The sequence below is a fragment of the Hyperolius riggenbachi genome, chromosome 3, assembly GCF_040937935.1.
Source record: "Hyperolius riggenbachi isolate aHypRig1 chromosome 3, aHypRig1.pri, whole genome shotgun sequence".
NCBI classification, from domain to species: domain Eukaryota; kingdom Metazoa; phylum Chordata; class Amphibia; order Anura; family Hyperoliidae; genus Hyperolius; species Hyperolius riggenbachi.
The window spans coordinates 443,054,430-443,068,160 of NC_090648.1; the positions used below are offsets into that span (position 1 = coordinate 443,054,430).

Below are 13,731 nucleotides of genomic sequence, written 5' to 3' on the forward strand. Positions count from 1 at the left end.
AATACATGATCATGCGATATGGGCTGCTAGTTAGGTAGGCCCAGAAATACTGTACAAGTACAGGCTGTCATAGGACAGGAGCACACGATCCTGTAGATTACACTAGGGAAGGGAGGACCCTGTCAGAGGCTTACAATCTAAAGGGGTGGGGTGGAAACACTAGGTGGGGCTGTAAAATATGGAGCATAGAGTTATTGTGTGGTAGGGGGTGGGTAGGCCATCTTAAAGAGGTGGGTTTTGAGGGCTTGCTTGAATGTGTTGAAGGAGGGAGCAAGTCTGATGGGCAGTGGAAGGGCGTTCCAGAGGGTGGGGCGGATCTTGAGAAATCCTGCAGGTGGGCATAGGAGTGGGAAATGCGTGGGGCGGTGAGGCAAAGGTCATTGGAGGATCGGAGGGGAGGACCTGGTGTATACCTGTGAAGAAGTTCCGAGATGTAGGAAGGGCAGGTTTTGTGCACAGATTTATACGCCAGGCATAGAATCTTGAAACTTATCCTGAAACAGATAGGGAGCCCGTGCAGGGATTTACAGAGGGGAGATGTTGATGCGGAGCGGTGCGAAGAATGGAGGAGTCTTGCAGCCGCGTTCATCACTGATTGAAGGGGGGCAATGTATTTCAAGGGGGGGGGGGGGGCAGAAAGGAGGGAGTTACAGTAATCAAGGCGGGAGATGATGAGGGCATAAATGAGCAGTTTGGTCGGGGGCGTATCTTGAAGATATTACAGAGGTGGAAATTGCAGGCTCTGGTGATGTTTTAGATGTGGGGGATGAAGGAGAGGTCAGAGTCCAAGGTGACACCTAGTGTTGGGCGAACAGTGTTCGCCACTGTTCGGGTTCTGCAGAACATCACCCTGTTCAGGTGATGTTCGAGTTCGGCCGAACACCTGATGGTGTTCGGCCAAACCGTTCGGGTTCGCCCGAACTACTAAATGCCCGGCCGAACAGGGCCGAACAGGGCCCCTGTTCGGCCGAACAGGGCCCTGTTCGGCCGAATACCGCCCCCTATGGGGTCGCAGGCATAAGGGGGGAGCATGCCCCGATCGCGGGGGGGGGGTCGGAAATTTCCCCCACCCCCTCCGCTGGCGCTCCCCCCTTTGCCCGCTTCCCCATAAAAAAGTTGGCGTAAAGTTAAATATTACCGGTGGTGGCTGCTGCAGTGGCATGCTCCCCCCTTATGCCTGCGACCCCATAGGGGGGCCGTATTGCGGCATGTTCGGGTCCCCATTGACTTGCATTGAGTTCGGGGTTCGGGCCGAACATGCCGAACATCTGGCCCATGTTCGTCCTGTTCGGCCCGAACATCCAGGTGTTCGCCCATCACTAGTGACACCCAGACAGTAAGTAGTAGAAATTTGACATTACCAACAGATTTTGGACTAGCTCATCTTCTCATGGGGGGGGGGGGGTGTTCTCAGGGTTTTCTTTATTTTTAAAAGCACTTAGTGAATCTCAGTTGCTCCGTCCAACTGCAAAAAAGGGTGCAGCGAGCAGGGAGGCTGACCAGTGTATAAATCTTTTTCAGGGAATGTCTTTACAAAGGTTTGATGAGAATCCCCCATGAAGAGATGGACTAACCCAAAACCTGTCATTAATGTCAGATTTCTACTACCTACTGTTAGTGACAGCAACATAGGAGAAAATTAATTTATTGCTCATTTTACTCAGGAAGAAATGTACTTCCTATTTGTATGTGTTTTAAATTTTAAGATTTTCGCGACAGTCCCTCTTTAAACATCTTGTGTAACTTAAACAAATTGGCTGAACTGGCAGTGTATGGTAATTAATATTCCTGAATTTAAACAATGTAGAAATCTGTTTTCTCTGGCATCTTTCAATCAAGTGGCAGAATGGCTGGCCACTTTATTGATGAGCCTCCAGCGACGCCTTGTAGCCTTCCTGTAGCTCCTGGCAGCTTCCAGCATGCACGGTTTCCGGCGTGTCACGTGACATGATGCGGGTCAGGTGATACTCCGGTTTCTATGCATTGAAGACCATGGAAAGGCACTAGGAGCTGAAGAAAGGCTACAAGATATTGCTGGAGGCTCGGTGGGTATTTAGGAGGGGAGGTTTGTGCTATTTCCGTTAGTTGCTCAAGCAATAGGCAAGCACATGTATCCCGGCATCAGACGATCCCCACTGCTGCCAGATACTAGGGACTTTGCTGTACTTACTTAAGTAGAGGAAAGCCTCTGGATGGGTTACAGGCATAAGCCCATTGTTACTCTGCATGGTCCCTCTGAACATATCCAACAAGGGCCCCTCCGTGTATGAGCACATGTGCTTGCACAGTAAGCCAAAGCCACTTGTCCATAAGCAGCTTTGTACTGTTGCACAGGAGAGGCTAAACTCGCACATGCGCAGCATGGCTGCATTTGTACACAGAGAGGATCACGGCTGCAAACAATAAAAGGTTCCTGGCCAGTGACGGTGGGCTCATCCATAGGCTTCCCTGTACTTGGGAAATATCTGTTTCCTTAAGCTCCTTGGCGGTAACCCCGAACGTAGTTCGGGGTAAGCCGCGCAGGAGGTTTTCTCCGGCCTTGCTGGGCCGATTTGTTTAATTTTTTTTTTTTGCTGCACGCAGCTAGCACTTTTCTAGCTGCGTCAGCACACCGATCGCCGCTGCCCCACGCTCGATCGCCGCTATCCGTCGCGCTGCACGACACCCCCCCCCCAGACCCCGTGCGCTGCCTGGCCAATCAGTGCCAGGCAGCGCTGAGGGGTGGATCGGGACTCCCAATGACGTCCCACGTCATCCCGCCCCGTCGCCATGGCAACGGGGGAAGCCCTCCAGGAAATCCCGTTCTTTGAACGGGATTTCCTGATCGGAGATCGCCGAAGGCGATCGAAGTGGGCGGGGGGATGCCGCTGAGCAGCGGCTATCATGTAACGAGCCCTGGGCTCGCTACATGATATAAGAAAAAAAAAACTGCTGCGCTGCCTCCTGGCGGAATTTTTTATACCGCCAGGGGGGTTAAAGTGGACCCAAAGCAAACATTTTTTTTATTCAAAATATTTAGTTGCACCACTCTGACACATACAAAGATAAACACTCCTTCAAGCCTATGAGCATTTCAGTGCATGCTTTTCACCCTTCTCTTTTCATAGCTAGGGTTATACAGGTGACAGCCATTAGCAATTCCTCCTTTGCCGGACACCATCTACTCTACCAGTCTGCCGGATTCTGTCCTGGCAATATGAAAGGAAAGGAAGGGGTTCCTCCAATAAATGTAAAATATTTTAGATTTGTCATCATGCAGCTGGAAAAAGGCTGCTATTTATTATTATAATTTAGAAAATAGATTTAATCTCTGAAATCTTGTATTTTTAATTTGGGTCCACTTTAAAAGTACAGGTATACTTTACAGCTGTATTAAACGGTATAGCAGAGCGCTCAACAACTCTTAAACCAAAAGTCACTTTCTATATGACAGTTCAATTTATCCGTTAGAGAGGGATTAGTAATAGTCCACAATTCTTCTTATTCTTTAAATGCTATGCATGGCAGAAACAGTATACGCTCACCAGATTGCTTGGCTAACCACTCAGGATCAGCATACACGTATTTTGGGTCTTGCCCACTTTCCATTCACATATAGTATGTTTCCTTTCCCGGACTCCTCAAACGTCCATATGCATGGGAAAGACGGAAAGAGAAGAAAAAAGGGGAGGGGGACAACAATAGTGTGATACCGCCCTATGAAATCACTAGGCACTAATACAAATGTCACCGGTACTCCCAGTATAATACAGCATCGCCCTGCGTGCCTTCACAAGCCTCTCACCCAAAAACTTTTCCTTGAGGACATGCAGCGTCTCGCCAGCCCCAGTAGCACTGCGGTGCTACTGGGGCTGGCGAGACGCTGCATGTCCTTGAGGAAAAGTTTTTAATGCGCATATTTTATGGATCGTTTGTAACTGCACTCTTTTTTATACCTGATATTAATAAACGGAATTACGCTATGTTATGCCTGTTTGAGTCATAGGACCATCTTTCGGAGGAAGTTATATATACAAAAGCGCAGAAGTGCCGGTCTGTAAAGGGTTGGCGTTTACATTTGGTGAGAGGCTTGTGAACTCATTTGGTGGAGGCACGCAGATGCTGTATTATACTGGGAGCACCAGTGGCATTTGTATTAGTGCCTAGCGATTTCATAAGGCGGTATCACACTATTGTTGTCCCCCTCCCCTTTTTTCTTCTCTTTCCGTCTTTCCCATGCATATGGACGTTTGAGGAGTCCGGGAAAGAATACTATATGTGAATGGAAAGTGGGCAAGACCCAAAATACGTGCATGCTGATCCTGCCATGAATAGCATTTAATGAATAAGAAGAATTGTGGACTATTACTAATCCCTCTCTAACGGATAAATTGAACTGTCATATAGAAAGTGACTTTTGATTTAAGAGTTGTTGAGCGCTCTGCTATACCATTTAATAGAGTTCTTTTGATAGTGTGACACACACATCCTAACAGCTAGTGATCCAACTTCTATTTTTGTACTATTAAGTAACATTTTGTGGTTACGTCTGTTTGTTTTTGGGAATAGAGTGTGATGTGAGAGTGTGATGTGAGGAGCTACGAAACTCTGTTTATTGTATGCTTTACAGCTGAATATCAGCTCAATTAAGTCTAAAGCAAAAGCCCAGTTGATGCAAAGCAACAACTCTTACTATAAAATCTGCAGTAAGGGCTTGTTCACATTAGTGGCAATTTTATTTATGTTAAAAATCACCTTAAAAGCGCTTGAGTAATGTTAGCTTATGTGAGTGTTTTCACATGAGATATGAGATTTCTATCCAATCGCAAACGTGGCTCCTGCACTATTTTCTGAGCGTTTGTGATACAATAGAAAGGATAAGGAAATCGCTAATCGCTTGAAAAAGCGCTTTGAAAAGTGATTTCCCGAGTGCTTTTCATGAATAAATACATTGGGCCTGATTCACTATTCGGTGCTAACCTAGTTAGCACGCCCAAAGGCTTTGGGCGTGCTAACTAGGGTGTTAAGTAGTTAGCACCAAGAAAAGTGCATCAGGTCGCCAGGCCCGGCCCTAGACTTTTTGCCGCCTGAGGCAAAATTCAAAAAAATCGCCGCCCCTCCCCCCCCCCCCCCAAGCCGTGTGTGTGTGGGGGGGGCCGCCCGAGCTGGAGGGGATAGCGGGCAGGAAGGGGGTATTGGGCCTAGCGGCGGGGAGGGGGGTCGGACCCCCCCCTCCCTCGCCTGGGTCCCCCGTCCTCCGCTCCCCTCCAGCTTTAGAAGTGAGGTCGCTGGCTGCAGCTATATTGTAAGAGGCAACGGGCGGGGATCACTCACCTCTTCCTCGTTCCAGCCCGAGCCTGCGCTCCACTGACATCACTTCCTGCGGCGTAGCAGGAAGTGACGTCAGTGGAGCGCAGGCTCGGGCTGGAACGAGGAAGAGGTGAGTCCTCCCCGCCCGTTGCCTCTTACAATATAGCTGCAGCCAGCGACCTCACTTCTAAAGCTGGAGGGGAGCGGAGGACGGGGGACCCAGGCGAGGGAGGGGGGGGTCCGACCCCCCTCCCCGCCGCTAGGCCCAATACCCCCTTCCTGCCCGCTATCCCCTCCAGCTCGGGCGGCCCCCCACACACACAGACGGGCGGCTGCCGCCCCTCCAGAAGTGCCGCCTGAGGCAAAAGTTTCACCCCGCCTCATGGGCGGGCCGGCCCTGCAGGTCGCGCGCAAAGTCCCATGCGCAAAGGAGGGTGTGCGTGAAACGTCGCACTGCGGTGCAAAGGAAACATTGCACCCGATGCGCCTATAAGGTCGAGCATTGGATGCGACCTCAACGTCGCACCCATGCGCGACCTTATAGGTGCATCGGGTGCGACGTTTCGCATGCACCGGCCTTTGCGCGTGCAAAGTTTTGCACTCGAGACTTAGTTAGTGCGCACAATGTGTCTTTAGGCGTGAAGAGGGGCTTTTCACAAGCGTGTTAACAGTTATCACCACTTTCTGAATCAAGCCCATTATGTTTATTCATTTCCGGGGCAAAGAGTTCTCTTCCTGACTGACGCCAGGAAGTGAATCAAGAGTTCACTTCCTGACTTCACTTCCTGACGCCAGGAAGTGAAAAAAAAACCGCTAGTGAAAAAAAAAACGCTACACAAAAGCACTTAGAAAAGTGCTTTTCTGAGTGCAAATCACTCTGAAAGCGCTTAGAAAAGTCCTTTCAAAATCGCTCAATAAATAATTCAGCGCTTGCGATAGCGCTGGTGATTTATATTGTGAAAAAGGCCTCAAGCTGTAGGCATATTACCACGATATCTGCTTCCATTCTATTTCATCCTGGCTCTATTGGGACATTACATTATGTTATTGCCTAGTGATGTAACACCCCAAAACTCCTGCAGAGCTAGGAGGAGGCAGAGTGTTGTCCAATCGGAATGCAGCCAGTTACAAACACAACAGTGACCCTTCTGTATTAAAGCCTTTTCAACCACTTTAAGATTTCCATTTTTTTTTTATACTCAAATATATATCAGGCAGCAATTGTCTTGGCCTGAAGTTCAGCTTTAATGGCTGCTATAATAACAGATAACAAGAGAAAGCATCTGTATTGGTGATTGCTGGATTGAGCCCCGCATAGCATCCCCTCGCAGGCACCCTGCACCCATTTCATCAGCCTTTACAAGCAGAAAAACATATAATAGTCCAGTCGTTATCCATAATAGAATTCGGCACATAATTATTATTCTTTATTCATACTCTGCTGGAGAACACACTGAATACATTGAATGGCTATACCTTTTGAGGCCTGGTTTTTGTGTCTTCTGCGGTGACCAGTCGGTATTAGGCAGCTTTATCTATGAAAAGAGAAACAGAACAAAACAATGAAATCACATGTGAAGCCCATCTATTCTCCCCCAGTGATTGTTCTCTGAATTGTGCTTAGAATAGTGTTTTCCTCTCTTCAGTCTTTTCGTGACCCCCAACTGGCAAGATTTTTAGCATATCGCTACAGGAGACCAATTTGCATACACTCATCCTTAATTACATTTAAATAGAGATGATTTGCAGGTGGCTTGGTTATAATGAAAATCTGACATGTTACTGGAATGGATTGTATAGCGGATAACAAGAAAATGAATAAAGAATAAAAGCAGTGGAATGAGAGCCTAGGCAGTGATGAGTCCAGGTTCATTCCCAACGTATGGCAATGTGCATCTCTTTCTCTGGCAATGCCCCCAGAGGAGATATGCTGTCATGGCATCTTATGTAAAAGTTTACCTCTCACTGTAATGGACACGGGAATAAGAGATGGAAATTCTGGATGTAAAGCTAGATTCATGCATTTTTTTACGTAAAGTCAATAGTGGCATAAATAATCACGATCATCAATGGTGGGATTTAATGCTAACAACAGGGAGATTAAGCACTGCCTTAAACACGTAGTTATAGTCTTACCAATAGAACCTGCTCAAGTATTACTGCACACATATATACATGCAGTGTTGCTGCGACAGGTGCGCGTGCATGTGCCCGCTGCTTGTTCCCAGCAACATTTACATGGCGATTGGTGAAGGGGAACTAATGTTCCCCAAGCCAATCGCAGTGCCTGGAATAAATGGACATGACCCCGATCAGGGGCCGTGTCCATTCATAATAGTGAAAGTAAAACGAAGTAAAAAAGAACAAGCACTTCCTGGTAACCCAAAAAAAGCAAAAATACAGTCAGGTTACATATTAAAATTAGAAATTAATAAAGTTAATCCATTCTAGCCCCCCTCACAGTTACCAAACACTGTAGAAAAAAAAGAAGTTTTACAAAAAATACATAAATAGTTGCCTTAGGGACCTGAAGATTAAAATAAAAGAAAGAGTTTCACTTACCTGGGGTTTCTGCCAGTCCCCTGCAGCCGTTCTGTGCCCACACCGTTTCCAAACAATCCTCCATTCCACCGCCTCACTTTCGGTCACGCCGACTTGTAAGTCCATGTCCACTGCACCTGCGTGGCCCTGGCATCCTCATACGGCCCTGGCATCCTTGTACACATGCCCATGGCCAGGAGAGTCCTGCGCAGGCACAGTATGAGAAAATCTCTACTGTGCCTGCACAGTACGCTCCCGGCGCTGGAAGGTGAACAAGGATGCATGCGACCAGGGCCGCGCAGGCACTGTGAACGGCAACTGCGAGAAGCGAAAGTGTGCCGTGGCAGGGGAACGGAAGATCATTTGGTAACATTGCGGTCACAGGACAGCTGCATTGGGCCGGCAGAAGCCTCAGGTAAGTGAAACTCTTTATTTCATCTTCAGGTCCGCTTTAATATGTAAGTCATGAGTGTACATTGTTAGCAAATAAGAGCCTGTAATTATTGACTGGATACAAAAAAGAAAAGAAAAAAATACACCTTTATTTCCAAATAATATATTGTCCCCATACATTGTACATAATTTAAATGTTATGATAGCTGGGACTAACAGGCAAATACAATGTGAGGGTTTTAGTTATAGCAGCATTGCTTACTGATAAACTATAGGGGATGGAATTGGAGAAATTGTGTGCAGAACCGCTCAAAGATGAGCGGTTCTGTACTGTGCATGTGGGCTTGTGTGTGTGCATTAAGGAACCATTGTTTTTCGGAAGTACTCAGACACCTGAGTACTTCAGAAGAGACCCCAAGATGCAGCCGGTGGGAGATTTGAACGGGAGCCAAACAGTCGAATGAGGGAACGCAGAGAGGAATGGGAAGGCTCTAAGGGATCCAGAGTCTTCCATCCTCTTTGGGAAGTATCTAAGGTTTTTTTTCAGGAGGTTAAAGTCAGGCGCGGTTCTTCCATGAAGCAACATGAATGAAGTGCTTCAGGGCACAAACAATTAGAGGGCGGAAAGAAGGGGCTCCCCATCCCAAACATCTCCCTCCTTGCACTCCCCCTCCCTAGATGCACGGCGCCACTTCACTCACCTGCTCTTAGGGTTGCAGCCATGGGATCCCCATACACCCATCCAGCATCCTGTGTCCATGGCTACAGTGGTGCCTCATGTGATCTGTTACTAGCTCCTGGGTCACATGAGGTGCCACTGCAGTCAGAGCAGAAGCAGGACTTCACAAGTGGCTCGTGATCCGATCACTAATCTGCTGAGAGCAGGTGAGTGATGCGGCACCGGTGCAGCACATACCTGGCATCCTGGGGATCAGAGTCGGGATCCTGCCAGCCAGCAATGAGGGGATGCTGTCTTGGAGGAAACAGAGGGAGGTAAGCGTAGTGCCAGTGCCTAGTGTTGGGCGAACATCTAGATGTTCGGGTTCGGGCCGAACAGGCCGAACATGGCCGCGATGTTCGGGTGTTCGACCCGAACTCCGAACATAATGGAAGTCAATGGGGACCCGAACTTTTGTGGTTTGTAAAGCCTCCTTACATGCTACATACCCCAAATTTACAGGGTATGTGCACCTTGGGAGTGGGTACAAGAGGAAAAAAAAATTTAGCAAAAAGAGCTTATAGTTTTTGAGAAAATCGATTTTAAAGTTTCAAAGGGAAAACTGTCTTTTAAATGCGGGAAATGTCTGTTTTCTTTGCACAGGTAACATGCTTTTTGTCGGCATGCAGTCATAAATGTAATACATATAAGAGGTTCCAGGAAAAGGGACCGGTAATGCTAACCCAGCAGCAGCACACGTGATGGAACAGGAGGAGGGTGGCGCAGGAGGAGAAGGCCACGCTTTGAGACACAACAACCCAGGCCTTGCATGAGGACAAGAAGCGTGCGGATAGCATGCTTTGTACCACCATGCAGTCATAAATGTAATAAAGATAAGTGGTTCAATAAACAGGGACCACGCGGCAACGCTAACCCAGCAGCAGCACACGTGATGGAACAGGAGGAGGCGCAGGAGGAGAAGGCCACGCTTTGTGAGACACAACAACCCAGGCCTTGCATGAGGACAAAAAGCGTGCGGATAGCATGCTTTGTACCGCCATGTAGTCATAAATGTAATAAAGATAAGAGGTTCCATAAACAGGGACCGGCAACGGTAACCCAGCAGCAGCAGCAGCAGCAGCACACGTGATGGAACAGGAGGAGGCGCAGGAGGAGAAGGCCACGCTTTGTGAGACACAACAACCCAGGCCTTGCATGAGGACAAAAAGCGTGCGGATAGCATGCTTTGTACCGCCATGTAGTCATAAATGTAATAAAGATAAGAGGTTCCATAAACAGGGACCGGCAACGGTAACCCAGCAGCAGCAGCAGCAGCACACGTGATGGAACAGGAGGAGGCGCAGGAGGAGAAGGCCACGCTTTGTGAGACACAACAACCCAGGCCTTGCATGAGGACAAAAAGCGTGCGGATATAGCAGCAATGCTTTTTGCCGCCATGCAGTCATAAATGTAATACAGATGAGAGGTTCAATAAACAGGGACCGGAAACGCTAAACCATCCCAGATGTTCATCGGTCATGTTACTTGGTTGGGGTCCAGGAGTGTTGCGTAGTCGTTTCCAATCCAGGATTGATTCATTTTAATTTGAGTCAGACGGTCTGCATTTTCTGTGGAGAGGCGGATACGCCGATCTGTGATGATGCCTCCGGCAGCACTGAAACAGCGTTCCGACATAACGCTGGCTGCCGGGCAAGCCAGCACCTCTATTGCGTACATTGCCAGTTCGTGCCAGGTGTCTAGCTTCATGCCCGGTTTCAGGTCCAGCGGTGCCAGCCACAAATCCGTCTGTTCCTTTATTCCCCTCCAAATTTCCTCCCCTGTGTGCTGCTTATCCCCAAGGCAGATCAGCTTCAGCAACGCTTGCTGACGCATGCCAACAGCTGTGCTGCACTGCTTCCACGATCCTACTGCTGCTGGTGCTGGGTTAGCATTTCCGGATGAGGTACAGCTTTGAGATGCGTTGGAGGAGAAGGAGTCAGAGAGGTAGGTGCTGCTGTTGTTATCCAGCTGTTTGCGGCGTGGGCAACACCCGCGCCGTAGCAGGTGAGGAATCGCTGCCAGGCTCCACAAGGTTCACCCAGTGCGCGGTAAGGGAGATGTATCAACCCTGGCCGAACGCACTCGTCCAGGTGTCAGTGGTGAGGTGAACCTTGCAGGCAACGGCATTCTTCAAGCTTCGGGTTATTTAGCTGACCACGTGCTCATGCAACTCAGGCACTGCAGAGCACGCAAAGTGGTAGCGGCTGGGAACCACGTAACGTGGGATGGCCACTGACATCATGCCCTTGAAGCTGTTTGTCTCCACCACTCGATATGGCAGCATTTCGCAGGCCAGAAGCTTGGCTATGCTGGCTGGCTGTTACTGCCACGGCCCGGGGGTCATTTGCTGGCAATTTCCTCTTGTGCTCAAACATCTCAGAGACAGACAACTCAACCGTAGCGCTGCACACCGAAGGGCTGTTGGTTGTTGTGTTTGATGAACACTGGGAGACCTCAAGAGCACTAGTCCGGAAAGTGACAGTGTCAGCATCGTCTGATGTTTGTGAATGTTGTGAACCACGCAATGGCTGGGCTACTGCTGCTGCTGAGGCGGGTCTGGTGGTGAGTCTGGTGAACCCAAGGGAGGCAGTGTTGCTGGTGGTACCCTGTCCTGCCGCGTTTGCCCACAGAGTGGGATGTTTGGATAGAATGTGGCGGCTCATGCTGGTGGTGGAGAGGTTGTTAATACTTTTCCCCCTGCTCAGGCGGGTCTTGCACACCTTGCAAATCGCCATGGTAACATCCTCAGTGCAGTCTTCAAAGAAAGCCCAGACTTTAACTGGCTGAGGACTCGGACCTCGTGCGTGATGTGCTGGTGCTGCTTAACCCACTGCTGGACGCTTGAGAGGTCATCCAAGTAATTATCTGGTCCTGTTCTTTTGGATCTGTGAGGGTTGTTGTCCTGGACAACATGGGCAGTATTGAGTGGGTTTTCTTGGGTGCTCCCCTGTGGCCTGTACGTGAACCGTCAGGGGAAACACCTCTTCCCTTGCCCCTCCCTCTTTCACCGGATTTCTTCCTCATTTCACTTATCCTTAAAGTACACGCTGACTGGCAGCAGTACAGTGGCAGTACAGAAATGCTATACAGTGGTGGGTGAGCGGTGTACCACTATTGTCAGCAGTGACACAGAGCACAATGCTATACAGTGGCGGGTGAGCGGTGTACTACTGTTCCCAGCAGACACAGAGTGGAAGTAAACACAATGCTATATAGTGTGGCTGAGCCGTGTACACAGAGTGGCATTAAACACAATGCTATATAGTCTGCTATATAGTCACCCCGAACAGGGTGATGTTCTGCAGAACCCGAACAGTGGCAAACACTGTTCGCCCAACACTACTGGGAGGGAACGCAGATTTTAGTACCTAAACACACGATACAACATGTTTTCCGGGGTCGGACTCTGAGGCACATACAGATGGTCCCGATCATCATCCTCATCATACAACTCTTCTCCTGAGTCTGACCCACCCACCACCTCTGCCACCCCAACATCCCCAGACACAGACCCCTCATCGTCCTCAACATTAACTTGGGATGCTGGCCTGAGCCAGACCTCCTCCTCCACATCAGGCCCCATCATCTCCTCAATGGCAGCCCTCATTAATCGCTCTGGCGACGGACTGATGGACACAACGTTCTCCTCCGGGGAGGGCTGCTGCTGACCACTGGCTGCTGGGGTGGATGTTATAGCTTGCGTGGGGCGTTGGCTGTTGCTGTTGTTGGGAGTGCTGCTCACAGCGGAGGTCTCTGGGGAACTCATGTTGAGCTCATATAGTGGTTGACGGTGAGTGGAGTATTACTGATCCCAGCAATATACACACTGACTGGCAGAGTACGCAATGCTATATAGTGTGGCTGAGCGGTGTACACAGAGTGGCAGTAAACACAATGCTATATAGTCTGGCTGAGCGAGCGGTGTACTACTGTTCCCAGCAGAATCAGAGTGGCAGTAAACAATGGTATATAGTCTGGCTGAGCGGTGTACACAGAGTGTCAGTAAACAATGGTATATAGTCTGGCTGAGCGAGCGGTGTACTACTGTTCCCAGCAGAATCAGAGTGGCAGTAAACAATGGTATATAGTCTGGCTGAGCGGTGTACACAGAGTGTCAGTAAACAATGGTATATAGTCTGGCTGAGCGGTGTACACACAATGCTATATAGTCTGCTATATAGTGTCAGTAAACAATGGTATATAGTCTGGCTGAGCGAGCGGTGTACTACTGTTCCCAGCAGAATCAGAGTGGCAGTAAACAATGGTATATAGTCTGGCTGAGCGGTGTACACAGAGTGTCAGTAAACAATGGTATATAGTCTGGCTGAGCGAGCGGTGTACTACTGTTCCCAGCAGAATCAGAGTGGCAGTAAACAATGGTATATAGTCTGGCTGAGCGGTGTACACAGAGTGTCAGTAAACAATGGTATATAGTCTGGCTGAGCGGTGTACACACAATGCTATATAGTCTGCTATATAGTGTCAGTAAACAATGGTATATAGTCTGGCTGAGCGAGCGGTGTACTACTGTTCCCAGCAGAATCAGAGTGGCAGTAAACAATGGTATATAGTCTGGCTGAGCGGTGTACACAGAGTGTCAGTAAACAATGGTATATAGTCTGGCTGAGCGAGCGGTGTACTACTGTTCCCAGCAGAATCAGAGTGGCAGTAAACAATAGTATATAGTCTGGCTGAGCGGTGTACACAGAGTGTCAGTAAACAATGGTATATAGTCTGGCTGAGCGGTGTACACAGAGTGTCAGTAAACAATGGTATATAGTCTGGCTGAG

General features: G+C 48.8%; 1 protein-coding gene across 4 annotated transcripts in view; it reads right to left on the reverse strand.

Moving 5' to 3' along the window:
* The window catches only part of LOC137564214 (protocadherin-10-like), a 194,126-nt gene that overhangs the window by 56,037 nt on the left and 124,358 nt on the right, over positions 1 to 13,731 (reverse strand). For all 4 annotated transcript variants that reach the window (XR_011030553.1, XM_068277797.1, XM_068277798.1 and 1 more), the window contains exon 2: positions 6,766 to 6,824. Coding sequence is in view for 3 of the 4 variants with exons in the window: in XM_068277797.1 (XP_068133898.1) it covers positions 6,766 to 6,824 (59 nt within the window). In the remaining variant the exon portion in view is untranslated. The remainder of the gene's footprint in view (positions 1 to 6,765; positions 6,825 to 13,731) is intronic.